General features: G+C 31.8%; 1 protein-coding gene across 1 annotated transcript; it reads left to right on the top strand.

Annotated features, from left to right (window-relative positions):
• Positions 1-45: 45 nt before the first annotated feature.
• LOC139526932 (E3 ubiquitin-protein ligase RNF10-like) lies at positions 46-22,160 on the top strand. The gene is made up of 18 exons (XM_071322115.1): positions 46-338; positions 5,345-5,505; positions 6,674-6,876; positions 7,281-7,371; positions 8,932-8,989; positions 9,801-9,927; positions 10,698-10,837; positions 11,382-11,497; positions 12,169-12,213; positions 12,819-12,941; positions 13,545-13,890; positions 15,610-15,743; positions 16,647-16,764; positions 17,195-17,308; positions 17,831-17,968; positions 18,410-18,471; positions 19,206-19,407; positions 20,108-22,160. The coding sequence occupies exons 1-18, from the start codon at positions 242-244 to the stop codon at positions 20,212-20,214; spliced, it is 2,382 nt and encodes a 793-aa protein (XP_071178216.1). The 5' UTR covers positions 46-241; the 3' UTR covers positions 20,215-22,160.
• The last annotated feature ends 1,774 nt before the right edge of the window (positions 22,161-23,934 follow it).

Raw genomic sequence — 23,934 nt, forward strand, 5'->3', positions numbered from 1 at the left:
GAACTGCGTAATTCCAAGCGCATCAAAGCTTTTGGGGGCTCGTGTTCCCCAAGTTGTTTATTTAAATTTCACTAATTCTCAAAATATTTACATTTAATTGATCAAAATTCTATAAGAATTTTGTTTTTTTCTCTTGAATTGTGCAATCATGGAGCTGTAAAAATGGTGTCTGTGAAAATCTATTTCTGTCAAATTCCAAAAGGAAAGGCCTGTGGGTCAAACCTCGGTACAACAGAGATTGATGTTAGAGGAGAGTGCTATAACAATGGAAAAGAAATCAAACAATCGTCCTTCTTCTGCTCCACAAAAACAAAATGGTCCAGAATCTAAAAAAGCTGGTGAGAAATTATCTGGGCTATAATTTTGAACTCAAAGTCAAAGAGGTAGCTATGGGGGTGCTCTCGGTCATCTGATGTTGCTTCTCTTTAAATGAAATTAAACCGATATTGCCTTAGTTGTAGAGAAAGCTATGACCAGAAAAATACTATAATTTATAAATCTGAAGATTCCACTAAAGTCAAAATATAGGACACTTCAATAAACGTATTTACACTTTTGGTATTTAGCTGTATCCTGCCTCCAAATGACCTTAGATCGACTCCGAATCACCTTTTGAAGTCGAGCAACAATCTCTTTTAAATTGTGACGTCAAATATTTTAAATTATGATGTCAAAGTTTACGGGAACCTGTGTGATTTTACGTAATGGCGGACATATTTGCATACAAGTGTAAATACATCTATAGCATCAAAACCTCGGCTGTATTTTTCAACGTAAAGGTATAATGAGGGTAGTAATGCCCTTTAATGTTCGGTGTCAAAAAGTCATTTAAGCGTTATCGTCAAATAGGTTAAAATTTTACCATGATTTGTCAAAATATCCTTCTCTTGATTCGTCAGAGGTCTGAAATAATTATTGCTACTGTCATTTTTGGAAAATATTAACGTGATTCGTAAAAATCAGTTGATTTTTTTTTATTCTAAAAGAAAGTATACATTTCAGGGGTGTGGAAATGCTATGCCTGACACAACCGACTTGTACATTTGAACAACCGGCAAGTAATTATTTTGTCTTGGTTGCCCGTGGACAAGTAAATAAATATACAAGACAAAGTTCAAATCCAACAAAAACATAAAATTTAATTTCAAAACCCAGGGGTTCAAATTAGCGGTGGTCCGAGATCCAAGGTCTGCAACCTTCCACTATTGCAATCAGACTTTTGTTTTTGTTACTAGCTACGCCCGACGGACCTTTGATTTGGAAGAATAAAAAAATTAACTTTGCCTACCTTTTTAACCAAAATTTCCCAACGATCTCAAAATGTATTTTTATCTTTATAATTTATGACAGCGATGTTCATTTTGTTCAGCCGCTAGTTTTATACCGAAAATGGCCAACAAGTAATGTATAAATCCGATTGAAATCGTATTTGACTGTTATAAACAACATTGAAAATCAATGCATGCCATTAACCGGAAGTGAAGACAATTACAATACCGGATCAGATTCCGGTGGCGGATAAGTATAATTCCGGATTTGCCGATCAAATACATTAAAAAAAATAATAATTCCAGGGAGGTGACAAAATACATCTTTGATGATGAAATATAAAGACTAGAATTGAAAACCAAAAGATATATTGAAAAGAAAGTGAAAGAAGGAAAATATTTTTATACAGAAACTCAAAATTACTTTTAGTTCTGACACAAATTTTCGTGTCAAAATCCAACAAAATGTGACAGTAATTTTCTTCATCATTAATAAATGTTGATATTACATGTAGATGTTTTTATAGTGTGAACATATTACTACAATTCCAAGAGGTAATTTCTTCTCAATTTTGAAGGCCAGTAAAATCTGGAAGTTTTTTATTTTATTTTCACAGATGAACTAATATAATAGTGCAACTAGAATAGATGTGACACACTTAATTATATATAAACAGCTTTGAATTTGAACTTTAATTGTATTCTCGGGTATGAATTGAACAATATAAAATAAGAGATACATATGGCCCTTTATATTATAGCAGGGTTTAAGCTAGGATTTTGAGGGCTTTAGTCACTTTTGCGCGCTATTAAATCAACCTTATTTTGTGTAAAAGCAATGGAACAATGATGTATATTAATACTAGCTTCATCTTTTGACTTAGTCAGATTTTAAGGGATTGAGGCACCAGCTTGATTGGCAGTTAATGTATGATTTGACTGTATTGGCCATTATTATGAAAGATTCTGACATGGAATCCAGAAATTTAGTTCACAATTTCTCTTCAGTTTGTTCCAGGGGTCATTCCTGATCAACAAAAGTTGGATTCTATTTTTTTTTTAAACAAGGAATCACAGCAGAAATTAATTTGCAATGATTATTTCACTGCATAATTATTATCCTTATAAAACGTCTAAGTCGATATTTGGAAATCATTTCTATCAAGTTGGAAATGTATAAAAATCCTTTCTGGATCGATTATAATGACTGAAAGGAGGTTGAAAACAAATCAACACTAGATCACGTTTACTACTTTCGGTTTTAAAATGAAACGAAAACGGGAAGTGACACGTGGATAATAAATTCAAAACGAGTCCGGATTCATCAGGAAATTATCATTTTTCGATTTAAATTCCTTTAGTAGGAGATATATATTTGTCTCTCTCGTTTAATTGATTCTAAATGATTTCGTATTTTACGTTTTTAATGTCTATAAATAGTCAAAGGAATACTTTCACGCATGCGTAGAACACAATACAGGAAGCACCTGTTTAAAACATTTTCTCGTGAACTTTTTGAATAAAAACATTAAAGTTCTTTATTTTAGAAAGTTTTTTAGGAAAATTTAAATCAAATATGACGAAAATGCCTTCGAATGACGAATCTACGACAAACTATCTTCAGATTGTGATCGTTTAGGAAAATATTGAAATTCAAAGGTTGTTACATTTTTGATTAAATGACGAAATTATACTCCTGGTTGTTGAAATGCCGACTGACTGATTTTCCTGGTGAAATAATAATGATGGTCATTCAATTATGGGGTTAATTAATAAATAACGGATAAGTGACCCATCTGATGGCGATAAGCGGATTAGTTGTAATCACAACTTGAAACACCTGTTGAAAATGTTAATTACCTGGAGGTCATAAACTTGTCAAAAACATGAAGACAGGTAGATTTATAGTTTTTATTGCGAAATTCTTTTTACACTTTCAAAATTAAAGTGACGAAATTGATTTGAAAAACTTTCGTCAATGAGAAAACCCTTTCGTAAAATACGAAAGTGACGAGCGCTAGCAAAATCACTGATTATAGTATAAACTACAAGACAACACACCCACCCACAGTGACACCCTCCCCAATACAAAAAAAAAGATTATGTGAATTCATATACAAGACAATTACATTTATTATTTAACATGTTATACAACAGTGACACTGACAATTAAACAAGCTAACCTAACACCAAAAGCACATTAATTTTGTATCTTACTGAGTTATGAAATATTTCAAGTAAAAGCAGGACCTGTAATTTAGGTTGTGGACCTTTCAGTTTGGAGTGTCAAAGGTCCTGGACCTTCCAGTACCAAATGTTAATTTGAACCCCTGGAACCTATGAATATGTTTAATTTATGTAAAAGAAACCAATGTTCAGCAAGTAAAAACATCAATGTTCATGACGAAAAATATTACATGATACCTAAAATAGATCGATTACCAAAATAAATAAAAATAAGTATGCGAATCCGAGTCGCGTAACATTGCATTGGCTTTGTCCATTGACCATCGATCGTCGATTAGGTTTTATCCATCATTTACCGGAAGTGTTATTTCTTTAAATTTTGTATCGCGATTCAGATTGATAAATACTTAATAAAAAGGTGGGCAAGCAAAGCAAAAAGAATCATGAGTCAAGTAGAAAACCTTAAATGCAACACACAGAGTATATAAAAAAAAAAACAGAAGCGAGAATTTCAGACATCGTGGATATAAGATTGCCCCTGGCTATCTAGGGAAATTCGGAAATAAAATAAGTTTTTGTTTTATTTATAGATGAAGTCTTATTTATAGATGATGCCTGAAAACCAAAAAGGAGTAGGCCCAGTAAGACCCCTTTTTGGCCCCACAATATAGCAGTTTTACAAAATTGATAAAACATAAACTTTTAGTTCTTTATTGGACAGTAGAATGCTTCTGCTACATAAAAATGGGATGTTTTTGACAATCCATTGCACATTTATCGGGTATTAGCACCATAAAGTCATGCTTAATTACTGAAATCTTCACAATTCTAGCATTTTAGTTACATTTTAGACGGTTTTCGTGTAAAACGAAAGTCGTGTTCATCCTTAATATTGAAATGCAAGTTGTATTTTATGATAATACTGTGTATTTTATGATAATACATAACTTATATAAAGGTTGAGGATGAACACGGATGGGGCCACTTTCATTTTTGACAAAAACCATCTGAAAAGAGACATTTTTTCGGCATATTTGGTAGATATTTCATACTTGAGCTTGAATCGGATCGTTTTTAATGACTAAATCAGTTAAAATCTTTCACATAAACTAATTGATTCAAATGAATTAAACACATGAGTGTTTAAAAAGTGGTCAAAATCTTTCATCAGATGAACCTGAAAATTGAGGCCAAAATTGGTCCTTACCGGACCTACTCCTTTGGCAGGAAAATGGTGAAATTGGGTGTAATGTCATTTTAAGTCTTTCACAGATACACATAATAAGGATAATATTTTTTTAGTGACAAAAGTACAATGATTTAACATTTTAAATCAATCAAAATATTTAAAAAAAAATAATAGTGAATTTAAGTCACAAACTCTTTGTGAATGGTACTTCATGCGTGAAATTATGTGCATTTGAATAGTCTTGATCCACCTTAATTACTAGATTACTGTTCATAGGAAATAACTCATTTTTAAAAAGATTAGTAAAAGACATTGTACTAAGATAAATGACATTTTTGATTTTTTTCCTTTCTAATAAAATTGTTTATTGGTAGGGTTCATTGTTATTTTATGTACATTTGTAGTTAACAACATGACAAGTTATAGATCAAGTTAGAATTTTGTTCAATTACAATGAATGTTGAACTTGTAGGGTACTATATTTGCCATGCAATACTCACAATGCTTGTTAAAATCCTGGGCCTGATGCATATATATACTGGGCACTCCAGCTTCCTCCACCAATATAAACTGGCTGCCATGAAATAAATAGCCTAATTGCGGTGCTTAAAAGTAGCTAAAACACCAAAACTAAAAATAGAATGAAGAACAGTTAATTTCAGCTATAAAGTTACTAATAGATATTAAATATATATTACAGACAATGGAAATCAAAATAAATATGCAAAAAGGAGAGAAACTAATAGCAGTAAATCTTATTATCAAGAATCAAGTCCACGACGTCCGACACCACAGAAAAATAAATATGCTGTGGATAAGAGACCTAGACCCAGGGGAGGAGGAGGATATCCAAGAGAAGACGTAATTTAATTTAATTCATTATATTTACACTTTTGCTTGATTATATTTTGTTTAATTTCTAATTATTAATACCTTGTTCATGTTGTTAGTGAAAGAAACAAATTATTTTAAACAGATTTTCAACCTGATATGTGTCTAGTATTTTAGAATTCAACACTTAATCTTCAGTTATTCAGAGAAATTTAATCAATAGTTTAAAATACTTCAAAAATAATCTGAACACATATTTTGACCTTTAAAGTTTAAATAGGAAAAGGGAAGTAACTATGTTATTAATGTAAACAGTTATATATTGCACAACATATTGCAACTTCCTTTAAAAATTTCAAAGTTTAATTTGAAAGAAAGAGGATTAGAAGGAACAGGGATGACTTTTTGGTTGAAAATTCTAAATTTTGCAAACTATTATTATAACAGTATTATTTCTTGTGGTGGCTTCTTAGTACATGAACTGTTATTGGGTAAGAATTATATTTTTTGAAGTACTTGAACATAAACTTTTACTGGGTTAGTTTATAATTTTTATTGTCAATACTTCACTGTTGGTAAAGATACTTTTAAAATTGTTTGCAGTCTACATAATAAAAGTACTATGACTTTAGATTTTAATTTAAACAAGTATGTCGGAAGTACAATTTTACGAAATGAATTATAATTTATAGGGCATAGTATGTATACATAATTTGACAGTAGTCAGTATGTAAATTATTTAAAAAATTGAACATTTCCAAAAATCTTAATTTTGAAAAGAACACATACATGACATATATCATGTATATTCTGCAGGTAAATATTGTAAGATCAATGTAGCATCAACACTTCAAGAAATACAGGGACCTGCCTCTGTGGCTGAGTGGTCTTAGTAGTTGATCTACTGTTTCACTAGCCAGTAATTACTGAGGTTGTGAGTTTGAATCCCGCACTTTGCCTGTGCACTCTACTCCAATATTAATTAACTAGGATTATCAGGTTTCTGACCAAAGGTTATGTTTTTTCCAGGCACTCTGCTTCCTCTGACAACTAAAACTGACCTGTTGTAGATAGGGCAATAGTTTTGAAAAGGATTTTAATTGCTAATTAATCAAACAATCAATCCAGAGATACCACAATCAATTAAAATTTTCAAATTGAAAAAACCTTATTATGATTATTTTTGTATTTTTGACAGGTGAACGAGGAGTACCCTGTTGATTATGGTTCACCTCTATTAAAAGGAAAAAAGGTTAATTTAAACCATTTACTCAATTTCTCCTATGCTCGGAATGATTCTTATGAAGAACCCCCTCACTGGAGTGCAGGGGGAAGGGGCAATGTCAGGAGAAGGACTGGTGGAAGAATTAGCTATAACAAGGAACAGTTTCTACAAGCAAAGTAAGTGTAGTTTTCATATTTAGATCATAGTTATATTCATAGGAATGTATTGTTGAAATAAATCCTGTTCCAGAATTAAATGCTCAGGAGGCACTATTTTTTTAGACCTTAACCACCAATTATCATGATTAAATAAAATCAAAAATGCAACCACCTACTATTATTTCATTTGTGTGCCTCCAATATTCAGACTAAATTATCAAATGAAATTGATAAAACTTATAAACAGCACAGGAAATTTAAAAAGCATCAGGACAGCCCACATAAAGCAGTCAGAGGCATGTTAGGTACTGTTTACATATACAAATTTAAAAAATTTAAATTAATGAACCAAGGGAAAAAAAATCAACATATTTTGTTACAGAAATGTTATAGAATTTTCATGAATTATTTTTATTTAACAGCTATCAGTTTATTGTAAAAGAAGCTGGGGATTATGCCATACATAACATTGATCCAGATAAATTAGTGGATTGGGATAATGTGGAACTCATTGTAAGTACTTCTACTTTCCATTTTGAGTTGACTGAAAACTCTGTGTTATTTGGAAGATTGATGAAGAAATATATATTTATACTGCTAAATTGCACAGTGGTGAAAACAAACAAAAGAGAAGACTGACAGTCTTCATGAAAAAAAATTGATCTACACTGTCAAAAATTAGTGTTGTCATAAAATTTTATTAAAAAAATATGGCTTGTACTGTCATGACTGCGGTTTCTTTTCCAAACAAAAAAACAATAGTCTTTTGGTATAGGATTTGTGATTAATTGTCAAGACAATCACTAACAAGACAATTACTGAAAAATGCACACAACAACAAAAATAACACAAACAATCAAAACTACAAAAAAAAACTAAAGCTTGATAAAATTTATTTGTCTCGAAACTGACTGTAAATTATTCCCTTTTTTATACGACCCCAAAAAAAATTTGGGTTCGTATAATGGTATGATGTCGTCGTCTGCGTCGTCATCCGAAGACACTTTGGTTTCTGGATAATAACTTTAGTTTAAGTGAATAGATCTTAATGAAATTTTTTCAGAAGGTTCAATACCACAAAAGGAAGGTTGGGATTTATTTTGGGGATGATGGTCCCAACCGTTTAGGAATTAGGGGCCCAAAAGGGGCCAACACAAGCATTTTTCTAGTTTCAGGATAATAACTTGTTAACAAGTATTTCAATTGCTCTGAAATTATACTGCAATGTTTAAAATCACAAGTAGAAGGTTTGGATTCATTTAAGGGGTTATGGGGCCAAAGTTTAGGAATTAAGGGCCAAAACAAGCATTTTTCTAGTTTCCAAACAATAACTTGTGTGTAATTGCATGGATCTCTCTGAAATTGTACCACAATGTACCATATAACAAAGGGGAGGCTGGGATAAAGTTTTGGGTTAAGTGCCCAAAATATGTAGGAACAAAGGGCCAAAAAAGGGCCAAAAAGAAGCATGTTTCTAGTTTCCAAACAATCATGACAATAACTTGTGTTTAAGTGTATGGATCTCTCTGAAATCGTACTACAAGGTTCAATATTACAAAGGAAAGCATGGGATTGAGTTTAAGGGTTATTGCTTCAAGGAGGGGTTTCAATGAATTGGGGGGGGTCTCAGTTTATCATTTTTTTAAGGGATTTTTTTTTTTCAACATTTTTCAAATTTCGAATTTTGAAAAGTTTCAAGAAGAAATATATTCAAATGCACAGTATTGTGCGATAGATGTGTTAGATCTTTAACCACATTAATTTTGTGGCAAATACCTATATTATGTCAAAAATTTGATCACAATCAAAATTCAGACAGTATCAAGCTCGAATATTGTGACAAAATTTGCCCCAACTGTTCAGGGTTTGACCACTGGGATCGTATAAAGCTGCGCCCTGCGGAGCACCTGGTTTATTTCTATATAATTTATCTGGAGAATGCAAGATATAATATATGGCTAGAGTAAAGTGCATTATTTAAGATAATACATTTCTCTAAATATTTTTAGTTACAAATAGACACATTGCACTTCCATTAACAATTGCTTTTAACTAAATATCTGTTCTTTTCAGAAAGTAAACAGTCATGAAATATCATCTTGTCCTATATGTTTGGACAAACCATTAGCAGGTAAGAAAGTGAAATACTGATGTGTAATATGTGTGATTATCTCCCTTACAAGTGCTAAATCAGAGGTATTTCAGATCAGTAGTCAATTGTTTGAGCTGTGACAAAATTGGGCCATAATAAATAATAGGTTTGTTTGCCAAAACCCTACCCAGGAAAAAGCTGCCTACTCAAATTCTTTTATTGTCCTGATTTGAAGAAGTTTTTTTTAATCAAATAGGCATGAAGACTAATAAACATCTGATACTTCAATTTCTTATTTGAAAAAAAAAGAAAATGCCTACCTACCTACCCACTGTCTCAACCTTTGGGTAGGGTTAGGGCAAACCAAAATATTTTTAAGTGTGGCCTTGGTATGAAAATTAGATATTTTAAATTAAGTTCAACTCCACAATGAGGGTTGCATGCATATAAATATTTTATATATTTGGCTTTAACCACTTTTCAATCAGTGTACCTGATGAAGGTAAGGACTGTTCAAATATTAAGTGGACCCAGACCTAGTTTAAAATCAGATCTTCATTAAAGTTTAAAATTTTTAGAAGATATGAGCAATAGCAATAAAATTGAGAATGGAAATATGGAATGTGTCAAAGAGACAACAACCCGACCATAGAACAGACAACAGCAGAAGGTCGCCAACAGGTTACATACATATACTGGATCGGAGTAATCATGGTTACTGAGTAGTTGAGAAATTTGATTAAACTATAAACATGTAAACATGAATTTTAAGATTAATACTTTTGAGTGTCTAATATTTTATAACTATTTGTTCATATATTTTATAAAAAAATGATTTGACTAATTTCAGCCAAAATGACCAGATGTGGCCATATTTACTGTTGGCCATGTATTCTCCACTATCTGGCATTAGGAGAGAAAACTTGGAGGAAATGTCCCATATGTTATGAAGCTATCCATGATAAGGATTTGAAAAGGTAGGCTTAACTATTTAAGATCATGCATGACATCACCACTCACGTTATGTCAATATACTTAACAAAAGCATCATTGAGTTAAGGGTTCTTACTAAAGGTAAGTCCATGAGTTCTGTCTCATCCAAATCTGTTGCGACTCATCAGTTTCAATATTTGAGAGACCAAAGATGCAGAAAAATTTAAAAATGTATCAATTAAGCACACATATCGTCATTTTATAACCTTTATATTCCTTGCTTTATTTTGTCAATGAGGCCACAATTAAAAATATATTGGTTTGCCCAAACCCTACCCAAAGGTTGAGACAGTGGGTAGGTAGGTAGGCATTTTCTTTTTTTTTTCAAAAAGAGAAATTGAAGTATCGGGTGTTTATTAGTCTTAATGCCTATCTGAATAAAAAAAAAACTTCTTCAAATCAGGACAATAAAAGAATTTGAGTAGGCAACTTTTTTCTGGGTAGGTAGCGTTTGGGCAAACAAACCTATTCTTTTTTATGGCCTGAGACTGAAATCACATCATATGTCAATAGAATTTAATCTTCTTATGCATAAAGCTGGACAAAAAATGACAAGTTCGTGGAACTATGGATTTAACATCAGTAGACTTGACCTTTAGTCAAACTGACTTAAAAATTTATATGCACAGTTCAAGTTTTTGTATATCAGAAGAAAGAGGATAAAGCTATTGTTTTGTACAAGAATTGAAAAGATGTAAGGAACATTTTGAATTTGTTTGACAACTGTTGTGAACATAAAGTGTATTCTTTGTAGTGTTGTAACACAGGAAGTTCATAAATACAATACAGGGGAGACAATTACAATGACACTGATGAGGAGAGAGAAAGGAATGACTTATGCCTTGCCCAAAGCTCTGTGGGAGAAGAAGGAAGGACAAATACATAGATACACAGGTGATAATTAAGCTTCAAATGACATGTCATTCATAACAGCAGTATATATTAATATTAGCAGGGATTAGCTCATGTGAGAGAATCTTAGCATTGATGTTGGTATTGATCTTAGGTTTCAGTTTTTCAGAGGGCTTTTTCACATGGTGAAGTTATTGTTTAATGAACACTCTGTTGTGTAGAATATCTGCAGGATAGTATCATTATAAAACTGGGTTGTCATTTTTGCACAGATTATTTGGTCATGCATATATGCTTTCCACTTCTGAAAATTTACATATTATAATTTTAGCTGAGTTTTAGTCAGAATATATCTACATCCGAAAAATTATGACATCAAATGATGAAATGTTTATTTTGTAATAAAATATTTTAAGGGAACTGTGACTTTTAGCAATGGCTGAAAATTTACATCCATATGTAAATTTGTCTATAATTACCAAACAGGAATTTAATGATTATCCAAAGTGAATTGAGTGCTAATTTTGGTCAGAGGAGATGACATTTTTAGTTATTGGAATTTTATTTTGTTTAATTCTTATTTTAGATGATGTAAACAAAACAAACTTCCTGAAGTTGTTATCCATGTCAGAGGAAGATATTCAAAAGTTTGTTGTAGAACCAGAGAGATTGACATTACAGAATAAACTTAAAGATGCAGAGGTAAATATCAGTTACTTAATGGATTTATGTTATTGTTGTTCTGAAAAAAGTTGCTGAACTTCATAAGGTGTTCCAAGAAAAAATTAGGTTAATTTTTTTCCAAACAAAATCATCCATGAAAAAAGACCAATGAAAAAATTCTTCTAAATTAGATTTGCCAACAAAATACACATATGTTATTTCTTCTATGAGATATATACGTCTTGCTGAATGTGCATAATGAAGGAAAAAAACGGATATTTATGATACAAAATCAGAACAGACACAGTAAATACACATTATAAGCTAAGTAAATAGCTTTTATTGATGTTCTTCATGTTTAAGTCACGGTGGGGCCTTCAACATACAGTGGACTCATTATTTGTTGGATACCAATTTTTGTGGGTACAGGTGAACCACAAAATTAAATAATCAACAAATTACAATTTTTATATATATAATATACTACAATGTACTATAGACTTTGTATGCAATATGTTTGACATTAAATCAAATATCCATGAAAATGCAAGTTTTCCTCAATCAACGAAACTTGATACCCACAAAAATAAAATGTCTCATTTTATTGGAAGTTTAAGACAGGCCCTAGCTCCAGTTTGAGCAAAATTTGAAAAATAATTGGGAAAGGTTTATACATGGTTATAATTCATTTGATCTTGTTTAATTTTCAGACATCAGAAGTTGCTTTTATAGATTCTGCACTCCATTTATTGAAGGTAAGTTTGTTGTTTCTAATAGATATTACATAGATATAAAAATATAAAAAGATGTGGTATGAGTGCCAATGAGACAACTCTCCATCCAAGTCAAAATTTGTAAAGTAAACCATTAGAGGTAAAGTATGCCTTCAACACAGAGCCTTGGCTCACACAAAATAGCAAGCTATTAAGGGCCTCAAAAATGACTAGTGTAAAACAATTCATGTATGATATATAAATGTAAGATTAAGAAAGACAAAAAAGAGGAAGTCAGACAAAGGATATATTGTGACAGCTTTGCTATGATAATATTAATGTCCAAGAAAAAGGTAAACCATATAAAAAAAATGCCCCTTATGCTTATGGTAGGAAGTTTCAACAAATTTAAAATCAACACATCTGCTAAGGGCCGTTTCAAAAATAAAATTTTGAGGAGGTCACTTTTATTTTAGCAGATCTGCAATGAATAAAACATTAATTATTTTTTTCTTACAATTGTTGAGGATAATTTCCATACATAATCTCCACCCATAAATGACACTTGAATTTTAAAAGAAGTACCTTCCAACATACAATTACAACCTTACCTGAAAATATCTAGTTCATTAAATAATTTATTACAGACAAGACAGCAGAAAACAGATGGTTCAAGCAACAATAGCAGCAGTAGATCAGAATCAGAATCTTCAACTGAAGAAATACCAGAGTCTGCTGTGTCTGTACCTAAAATGCTACCATCTACTAAGGTAAATACTTTATTATATCTACCATGGCTACAATACTTAAAACTGTTGAAGAGAATTCAAAAAATTAAAGGCCAATTTTAAGTATCACTTTCTTAATCATATGGCATTCACATTGTATTGTTTTACACATATTTTAAGTCTTCTAGTAGCAAAAACTAACATAGAAATATGTCTAAATGATTCCAAAGATATTTACTACTGTAGATAAAAATTGTTTTTGATTTTCTGATATTGATGCGTCATAATATCTGCTAAGTATAATATTAGCTGGTCTACAGTTATTATGATGTAAAAATAAGGAGAAGTGGTATGATAACCAAATTATCTACCAGAGTTCTAAAGAGGTTGATTAAGGAGAAGTGGTATGATAACCAAATTATCTACCAGAGTTCTAAAGAGGTTGATTATATCCATTAATAACCACTATAGTCTATACAGGTGTCTTTAATGCTCATTTATGTTCTGGATACCTTAATTCACCAGAAAGAAAACGTTTTCAAATAATTTGATGAAAATAGATAGATTGTAGTATTTTGTTCAGGTATCAAATGGAAAAATGAATTATTTACAAGGAATATTCAATACATATATTTAATTTTTCAGGCAAAAAACTATGCATCTGCCTTCTCTGATGATGAAGAAGACAGTATGGATGTATCACAAGACAGAAGCTTAAGCCCTTCTGAGGCTGAAGTTACTGTACCAGATAAAGAAAGAACTCCTAGTCCTCCTTCAGAAGCAGTGGCGATTGCCAGTAAACCTGAACCTGAAGACTTGTCAGCCGTCTGTGGTTCCCCTCAGGACCCAAGACAGTCACCACCTGTTGATGTTCTACCTGATTCCTTACCAGTTGAGGAAGCAGCTGAATATCTAGAGATGCCAGTCGTAACTGACGACCAGCAAAGTAAAAAGAGACAGTTCAATGACAATGCTTTCTATTTTTACCAAGGTAAGTTTTAACTCACAAAGGGTGCTAGTCTTAAACTTGCAGTGACTTTAAGATGAAGAACAGCTGTTCCTTTGCGAATTGTGTTGGTCTTTTTTTTTGTTGTGCATGTACTGATTATGTGTCATGAATTCATACCTTTTGTTTTTTGTCGAGCCTGCAACTTTTGTTGCAGAAAGCTCGACATAGGGATAGTGATCCGGCGGCGTTAGCTCACTTCTTAAAAGCTTTATATTTTAGAAGGTGGAAGACCTGGATGCTTCATACTTTGTATATAGATGCTTCATGTTACGAAGCTTCCATCAGTCACATGTCCAATGTCCTTGACCTCATTTTCATGGTTCAGTGACCACTTGAAAAAAAAGTTCAAATTTTGTAATGTCGAATTCTCTCTTATTATAAGTAATAGGATAACTATATTTGATATGTGCGTACCTTGCAAGGTCCTCATGTCTGTCAGACAGTTTTCACTTGACCTCGACCTCATTTCATGGATCAGTGAACAAGGTTAAGTTTTGGTGGTCAAGTCCATATCTCAGATACTATAAGCAATAGGGCTAGTATATTCGGTGTATGGAAGGACTGTAAGGTGTACATGTCCAACTGGCAGGTGTCATCTGACCTTGACCTCACTTTCATTGTTCAGTGGTTATAGTTAAATTTTTGTGTTTTGGTCTGTTTTTCTCATACCATATGTAATAGGTCTACTATATTTGTTGTATGGAATGATTGTTAAGTGTACATGTCTAGCGGGCAGATGTCATGTGACCTTGACCTCATTTTCATGGTTCAGTGGTCAAAGTTAAGTTTTTGACTTTTGGTCTTTTTATCTAATGCTATATGCCATAGGTCAACTATATTTGGTGTATGGAAATATTTTATGATCTTTATGTCAGTAGAGCAGGTTTTATTTAACTTCACGGTTCATTGCACAGTGTTAAGTTTTTGTGTTTTGGTCTATTTTTCTTAAACTATAAGTAATGTGTCAACTATATATGTTGTATAGAAGCATTGTTAGCTGTACCTGTCTGCCTGGCATGGTTCATCCGACCTGGACCTCTTTTTCAAGGTTCATTGGTCTTTGTTTAGTTATCTTGGTTAATGTTAAGTTTATGTGACAGTTGTAATAAAGCTTAGCTTTATACTTAGGACTATCAACATAATATCAATGATTAGTATAGAAGGCGAGACATTTCAGCGTGTGCACTCTTGTCTATTATTAACATGATTTGAAAATTGTGTAATTCACAGTGCACAGAAAAATGTTCTAAGATTTCAAAAAGATTTCTATTTATTAAAAGATACAGGATTTTACAATATAAAAAAGTGAATCATTGTCAACCTGCTGTATTATAGAGGGGGGATAGGACCTTTATCTGGACTCCCGGATCGGGTGTTTTTAAGCTCGGGATTTCGGGATTGACCCTTTCGGGATCCGGTATTCTATTTTTCGAATTAAGGGACTTCGGGATTTCGTGTTTTTAAGCCCAGGATTTTGGGATCAGGGCCCCTCCTAACCCCCCTCATTATACAATCTACTTAATATAGAAAGCTGACTGTAGAATATTTCTATTAAGACCTGCCTAAAGTGAAGGGACATAATATTTTCTTGTTGTGCATCCGAATGTTTTGTACCTTGTTGGTTTTAATGTTGCACAACTGTAGAATATTGAAATCAGAGTTTATGATTAGAAACAAAATTGTATATTTTTTAACTTTCAGCTTCAGATGGACAGCATATCTACCTGCATGCCTTGAATGCCAGGTGTCTAGTGAAGGAGTATGGTTCCCTGTCTAACTGTCCAGAGACTATCACTGCTAATATAGTACAGATGGAAAACATATTTATGTCTGAGGTAAGCACATGGGGAATGCATTGAGATGGGAGCTTTAGTTTAATAAGTATTCTAGACAGTAGGTTTTTGTTTGAGATTCAAAAGATTGCAGTCTGTGCCAAACTGTATTATGGTTTGTCTGACCGAAAAAGAAATTTGACATTTTCTGCTATATGTTCAACAGAAATTTTTATGCCCCACCTACGATAGTAGAGGGGCATTATGTTTTCTGGTCTGTGCGTCCGTCTGTCTGTTCGTTCGTTCGTTCGTCCGTCTGTCCCGCTTCAGGTTAAAGTTTTTGGTCAAGGTAGTTTTTGAAGAAGTTGAAGTCCAATCAACTTGAAACTTAGTACACATGTTCCCCATGATATGATCTTTCTAATTTTAATGCCAAATTATAGTTTTGACCCCAATTTCATGGTCCACTGAACATAGAGATGATAGTGAGAAGTTCAGGTTAAAGTTTTTGGTCATGGTAGTTTTTGATGAAGTTAAAGTTACATCAACTTGAAACTTAGTACACATGTTCCCTATGATATGATCTTTCTAATTATAATTCCAAATTATAATTTTGACCCCAATTTCAAGGTCCACTGAACATAGAAAATGATAGTGCGAGTGGGGCATCCGTGTACTATGGACACATTCTTGTTTTAAATTTCTGTCTGACTGAATGATTTTTTGTCTGACATTTCTTCGGTCAGACAGAGTTTGGGATACACTGGATTGATTAAGTTTTTTAAGCACATGCCTACATATTCCCTTGTGCACTTTGTTTCTAGAATGACTCTTTTTTAAAGACTAACTGCAACGAACAATACTGTACAGAGATAATGATTTGGCTGATGTTTTCATTTTAATTTATACTAATTGCAAAAAACTTTTAAGATGACAGGGAATTTAGATTTTCTTAATTTTTTTTAGGAATTGAGAAAGAGGTTACGTTACCTAGGACACTTACCATTGACATGTGAATTTGAAGTAGCTGAATTGACATTAAAGCCGCCTGTGTTGTCAAAAGAGACACTGAAATATTTCACTGGTAAGTACTGTGTTTGGTCCTTGTCAGCAATTTACAGGGTTTTCCAATAGATTTGTAACAATGAACAGAGCCAAAATCTCTTTAAACAAAACAAATTTCCTAATGGTTTGTATTCAGAATTGGTTTAAAAAACACAATAATTCATATCTACAAGATAAGGATTTTTCCTCAGTCAACAAAAACCAGTATTCTCAGAAATAAATAAATTCACATTTTATAGTACTTTTTGTCCAAATCTTTTCGTTTATTTACAAGGTGGACTTTTAATAAAGTTAATTACAAATCTAAAGAAAATAAAACTTGTGAAGAAAATGTTTTAAATTTAATATATTAACATTTTTCTTTAAATAAAAGCAGATCTAGGTCTTGTAGTTTTCAAAGTAAAACAAAAAAGCAATGAAAGTAAAATTATTGATTTGTTTACGTGTAGATGAAATTGAAAAGAGAAGACGTTTACGTCAGAAGAAAAGCAGGGAAGAGAAAAGATGGACCAGGAAAGTACAAGATGAAGAAAATAAAAAGATGGCTAAATACAATATCTATGGTAATTGAATTAAAGTAGTTAAATTAAAAATAAACTAAAGTATTTATCATATTCATAGGAACTGTTGGGTCAAGCAGACAAGGTACAATTATCTGTTTTGAAAAAGAAAGATCAACTTTACATGTTTCTCAATATTTTAATAGATTGCTTTTACTATAATTAACAAAATAGACTTACTTTCAATAAATAACATCATGTGATAATCCTTGAATAACAATGACTGCCATTTGTAGAACATTTAGGCTTGTAGAATAAGAGGCAACATGTGTTTAACTGTCCAAAACTTAAAATAAATACATTTTGAATACATTAACCTTGAGAAAAAACCTATAAGGAATCAAATGAATGCCAAACAGAGCATTGGCTGCACTGATAAGCAAATCATGCCAGGGAGTGAATTCATCACCGCTAACTAAATAGTTAGTGAAAACAAGATCAATGAGTAAGCACTTTCCAGTATATTTAATCATGAAATTTATTTGATTATATTGTATGAAAAATGAAATGGTAATATAATTTCAGGAACTGATTCCTTAATTGTACAGAGCCAGTTCATGCCAACAGCAATGTCAATAAACAGACCAAGTTCACCAGCTGGCAAGAGTGATGATAGTTCATATAGCATGTCATCCATAAACACCCCTGTAGGATCACCACTAGGTGAGTAACTAATGTTTTGTTTAAATTGTGATGTAGAATTAGCATGGTTAACTTTAATGTTAAAACAGTGAAATTATCAGCCAAGATCAACAAAAAGATCAACAACTTTGCTCTATATTGACTGGTATTCCCATATTATTTTTTTTTGGGGGGGGGGGGGGGGTAAAAACTATAGTAGTCTAGATAGAGAAATATACAGAGAAAATGTTCAGCAATACAAAATCAACAAAATTAAGATTTTAGTCCAGAATTAAATTTAAAACACTGTTAGAGAGTGGCTTTTCAGATAGGTTACTTTTTAAAGGCTATATATATATAGAGCCTCTAACTTGTTCCTTCATCTGTCATGTTTGGTATTTTCAAGCAAACTGTTAAAAACAGGAAGTTACCTTATATGTAACATATGTTTGTATTCATAAGAACTTTTCTTCCTTATTTCAGCTGATCCTGCTGGCGAAGAGGATATTGATGGACTTCAAACATCAAATTTTTCATTTGCTCAGGTAAATCTTTGATGAACAAATTATATTTTTGAAAGTATCAATAAATCAAAATAATCAAAGGGGTTCTTCATCTTCAGAGATGCTTGAAGGACTGGCAGTACAAAGTCATCAAATAAACAGACATCAGACATTGAAATAAGGTTTTTCTAAGAAATTTGTTTTGATACAAAATATGATGATCTAAATCAATATAAAAATAAAAAGATGTGGATTGATTGATGAGACAACTATCATCCAGAGACCATATATAGTGGATGTAACAATGTGCAAAACCAATGAGCTATAAAAGTGTCTACATGACGAAATTAGAAACAACTGAAGTGAGAAAACACACTGCTTCATTTAATATAAAACAACTAACAACAAAACAAATCTGACCGAAAACAATCAAAGATAATAACTTGAACTACAGGTTCTTGACTGGGCACTTACAGATTATGACATGGTTAAACAAGTTTGTGAGGGCACAAACTCAACCTTAACCTTGAATAATGGTTAGTGGTGTAACAGCACAACTTAAAAACAAACTACAAATCAATTGGAAAGGGCCTAACTATAAGATCAACACAAAACTCAACAATTATATAATAAAAGACAGACACAAAGTACCAAATCAATGTAAACAAGATAAAACTGAAGGTACACTTATTAACAACAGATATCTCTCTAACATTACCGCAAAAAAAATTTATCTGCTAAGATTTCATTCATACTCAACTCTAAACTTTTTGTAGATGCTAAAAGCAGGCCAGTCTAAGACACCCACTTGGCCCAAGGCTAAAACTAAAGCTGAGGCTCCTATACCCAGCAGTGTGTCTAGGTCTAAGGATAGTGATGAGAGTGATAATGAAGACAAGGTGCCCATACCTATGTTCAGGGAATCATTTGGTGATGCCATACAAACAGCATTAGATTCACACATGGCCAAGTCTAAAGGTAAATTTATTTTGAATTAATAGTAAATCTTACATATACTTTATTCTTGGCATTGCAGGTTATTTATTTTTAGATACAACACAGACTTTGTAATAATTATATGCTTGAACAGGGAATAAATCAACCAACCAACATTTTTTTTTTACATTTCATAGCTTAACATATTGTAGAGACATTTCAAAACTCAATCTTTAAGGTTATCTTGTGTGTAATTTGTTTTTTTACATTTTTTATTTTTCTCTGAATCATAGAAATCTGAACTGATAATGTGATTTATTTTAAAGAATGCTTAATGCAATACATTATGTAGACATTTTGTTAATATATTCATATGGACTGATCAGATATGATGAGAAACATTCCCAGACTGGTTAAGTATGACTGGTTGCATTTTCTTTTGATTTTGTAAGTAAATAAAAATGTTATATCATAGGACATTCAGTTCTTTAACAAGGGTGCAGGGATTTCTCCCTACGTTGAAGACTTGTTGGTGACCTTCTGCTGTTGTCTTTTCTATGGTCGGGTTTTTGTCTCTTTGACACATTCCCCATTTCCATTCTCAATTTTATTCTTCATCCTACTGCACACTTGTTTAATTTTGGACCAGCTTCAAGTTAAAACTATTTACAGACAACAGCACAGTTCACTGGTATTGTTTATTGTTGATTAATAATAATGCAATCATTTCTTTTTTTGTCAGATGATGTCTTACCTGTAGAAACAACAGAAAAGTCAGGTGGAAAGAAGAAAAAGAAACAGCAGAAACTTCTCTTGTTTACAACATCTATGGCTCGTGGAGGGAAATAGTCACTTTTGGTCATTAATGATACTGTATAGTTCAACCTTGCTGAAAAAAAAATAATCAGTATTCTTTAGAATGGTCATCAAAAGATTAAATTATTTTGCAGCTTAATGTCAAATGATATTTTTATACTGACTAAACTAGTTTTTTCTGCTTGTTGGTGGCGATACGACTGACCAGCTAGGACATTGAAGGCCTTTTATTCTACTTTCTGATGAAGAATTTTCAGTTTTGAAATGCCATACTATTTATACTTTCTCATTATTGTTTTGTAATGGTAAACCCATTCTGTTCATAAAGTTACGTAATAACCTAATCAATTAGGGGGAAGGGGGATATGATTTCTGTAACATAATTGCAAACTTTTTCATGTGAGTTGGTGTGCAAAAATAAAAGAATTAATAAGAAAAGTAAACAAAATTGGAGATTGGAGGAATTTTAAAATACATTCTTGTTTTGAAATGATATAGTAATTGTGTGAAAAAGTATTTTCCATGAGGAAGATTTGTCATTTGTCAAAACATCAAATATTTATGTGGAGAAAACAAGTTAAGTAATGCAATTTATATTGTTGTCATTATGTATGTTCCTATTCATTCCATCAATACATAAAAACATGGTCCTCTCACAAACCCAGTACTTAATGTTTTTCATGACAGTAGTAAATGAAGAAATCAAATGATACTGGCATGTTGAAAGAGTAGTGGATCACCTTTTAAAAAAAAAAGTTTTTACATCCATAATTTTCTTCAGTATATCAAAAATTAATTCTGGTCTTATTTTTGTGTTAAATTGCAATAGCTATATTTGATACGTGGAAATAATTGAAACGATTTAGAAAAAATACATACATATATTTAAAATGATTTAAATTTTGATCATATTAAGTGTTTCTGAACATTGTACTGATGTGACCATTATCATATCCTATTGCTTACATTTGTAGTTTTTGTTATAGAATTTGTGATTGGTGCATAATTTACTAAATATTTATACATTGTGATCAAATTGAATTGAATCCATCATTGCATTATATATTGTCAATTGTTGACATGTGTTAAATATGAAATGGATATATGGTCTTGCTATGCATAGTGTTTGTTTATTTTTTTTACTTTATATGCATGTCAAGAAATTAAAACAAATAAATTTGACATCTGTAACTAATTGGATAATAGTTCAGGAACAGTTTGTCATCTCAAAAATATATAACAAGATGGGATACAAAAAATGATTGAAGAGTGCTTTGAAAAATTTGCATGATAAAACAAGTGTTTTCAATGAGTGAAACATCAGTATACAACTCTTTATACAACTGCCAAATTGGGTGCAGTTAGTATGTTTGGAAATGACTAGTTTCACGGTGAACATGCTGCCAAGTTGGGTGCAGCAGTAAATCAAAGTGAAAGCAGTTAAAAAAAATTATTTTACTTTTTGGAAGCATATGTTATGTCTTGCAATGATGAGAAGTATTTTTGGCAATTCTAAAATGATTTATTTTTATAATTACATATATAAAGTAAACAAGAAAGAGATCAGATAATACATTATTTTACTAGTAATTTGGGAAATTTATTGGTGACAGATATGATAATAAACACAAAATGATTGCTTGCAAAAATTAAAGAAAAGTATCGCAGTTTGAAACGATGAAATGTTTCTTCTGTTAATTTGGACTGATCTATCAACTCCACAAATGATTATTAATTTATACAACTTACAAAATGTCATGTCAAATATAGAATGGCATTAAACATTCTTTCATCGATTGTTTTAAAAGATATTTGTAGTGAATATCTATCATAGCAATAATTCGTATCTATGAAGTTATTTTGTATATTTGTAAGCATTGTTTGGTTATTTATTGGCATGGTATTGTTGCCTTTAATATTTGTTTTGTTATTCCAATTGTTCTGTATAGGCATCCCTGAATATTAAAAGTTTGAGCTTATCATTTGTTGTTTTCCTTGTTTGAAAATTTAATTATACCATCGTAGATTTCAGGCAATACTTGTATCCCAATTAAAGTAATATTTCTGTGTAGATCCTAGCAAATAGGTTGTCTGTTATTTTCGTACTATGGTAAACCTCTAAATATATAAAAGAAGATGTGGTATGAGTGCCAATGAGACAACTCTCCATCCAAGTCACTATTTGTAAAAGTAAACCATTGTAGGTCAAAGAAGGTCTTTAACATGGAGCCTTTGGCTCACACTGAACAGCAAGCTTTAAAGGTGCCAAAAATGAAGTGTTTAACCATTCAAACAGAAAAACCACCGATTTAATCGATATAAAAGACAAGAAACACCTATGAATCACATCAACAATGCGTGGAACTATCGTGGACATGCCGTAGCTGATGTGACCACTCGAAATATTTTACATTTTGCAAGACAGCGCCACGATAAATTGTTCGATAAGGTCCTAAAATGGCCCCCTTTTTAAGCGTAAATTTCAAATTGGAATGTATTGACTGATATCACGATAAATTATAGCTAATACATTGACTAGATAGGATATAAGCCATTTTGTTGAAAATTTTACGTTTCTGCGTTTCATTATGACGTCACAAGTTGTACTCATATTGATTTTTCACGAAAAAATCAATGACAATGGTAAATTTCCAAAGATTATTTGACAGGAAACATAGAGCGCATACGTCGACAACAAAGATCTTTTAAAATAATGTTTGTGAAGACATTTAACATGTCTTATTTAAATATTAAGCTTGTCGACGCATGCGCTCTATGTTTCCTGGTCCTTTATTTGGTTGAAATCCAGCTGATTTTGTCAAATTTCACCAAAATCCCTCATCTTGACCTTTTTGGGATGTAAAAATCAACGTGTTAGAATTAAACTTTGACAAAAACAGCTCTGTTTAACATTCACGCATGTCTTTAAGGCAACTTAAAACAATCATTGTCTTGTAACCATGAACTTTATAATTGGGGCCAAATATGGCACTTACCGAACTTACTCCTTTAGCGTTTGTACCAACTTCAGATTAAAAAATCCCCAAAAAAATCTTAATCTCGTAGAATTGAATATGTCAAATGTCTGAAACATATTATTCTTTCCTTTTCTCTTGTTGTCTCCGAAAATAATGGGGTGTGTTTCAATTTGAAATGATTAATTATAAATAAGAAGATGTGGTATGATTGCCAATGAGACAATTCTTCACAAGAGACCAAAATGACACGGAAATTAACAACTATAGGTCATTGTACATGCTGTACGACCTATTTCTTCACTGTGTTTGCTTTTTCTTTAAGAATGTTGGTCGTACTTTCACGTATACATTGAGTACATTCACATTGGTATGCATTTCACAATTTTTGAATTGAAAGTTAGACTAACTACGGAGGTTGCACATTTAAATGTAGGTTTACACAATATTAGATCGAAAACGAAATAATGAAGTAATTAGTAAAATTAAATCTCATTACTGATTTAAAGTTACTGTTAAAAAACATGTTTACTAAATAAATTATGTTTCTTAAAGATCCTGCCCCGAACTCTAATTAAGTCTCCCAAACAAAGTTTGGAGACTTATTGTTTTTGCTCAGTTCTTATTATTTTTATTATTCTTCTTCTTCCACTTCCTCTTCCGCCACTTTAAAAAATGAACTTATCCGCAGCGTTTCTCCAAAACCGCTTGTCAGATTGACTTAGGATTTCATAATATGGTAGACTAATATGTCTAGGTGAGCCATCAATCTTTCGTT

Source organism: Mytilus edulis, chromosome 6 (genome assembly GCF_963676685.1).
Source record: "Mytilus edulis chromosome 6, xbMytEdul2.2, whole genome shotgun sequence".
In the NCBI taxonomy this organism is placed as follows: domain Eukaryota; kingdom Metazoa; phylum Mollusca; class Bivalvia; order Mytilida; family Mytilidae; genus Mytilus; species Mytilus edulis.

What these genes read in the sequence shown, in the direction of transcription:
- LOC139526932 (XM_071322115.1), top strand. Translation starts at nt 242, where the DNA reads ATGTTAGAGGAGAGTGCTATAACAATGGAAAAGAAATCAAACAATCGT. An exon ending in GAGGATATCCAAGAGAAGAC is followed by an intron (nt 5,506 to 6,673) that starts GTAATTTAATTT and finishes TATTTTTGACAG; the next exon opens with GTGAACGAGGAGTACCCTGT. An exon ending in TGCTTTCTATTTTTACCAAG is followed by an intron (nt 13,891 to 15,609) that starts GTAAGTTTTAAC and finishes TTTAACTTTCAG; the next exon opens with CTTCAGATGGACAGCATATC.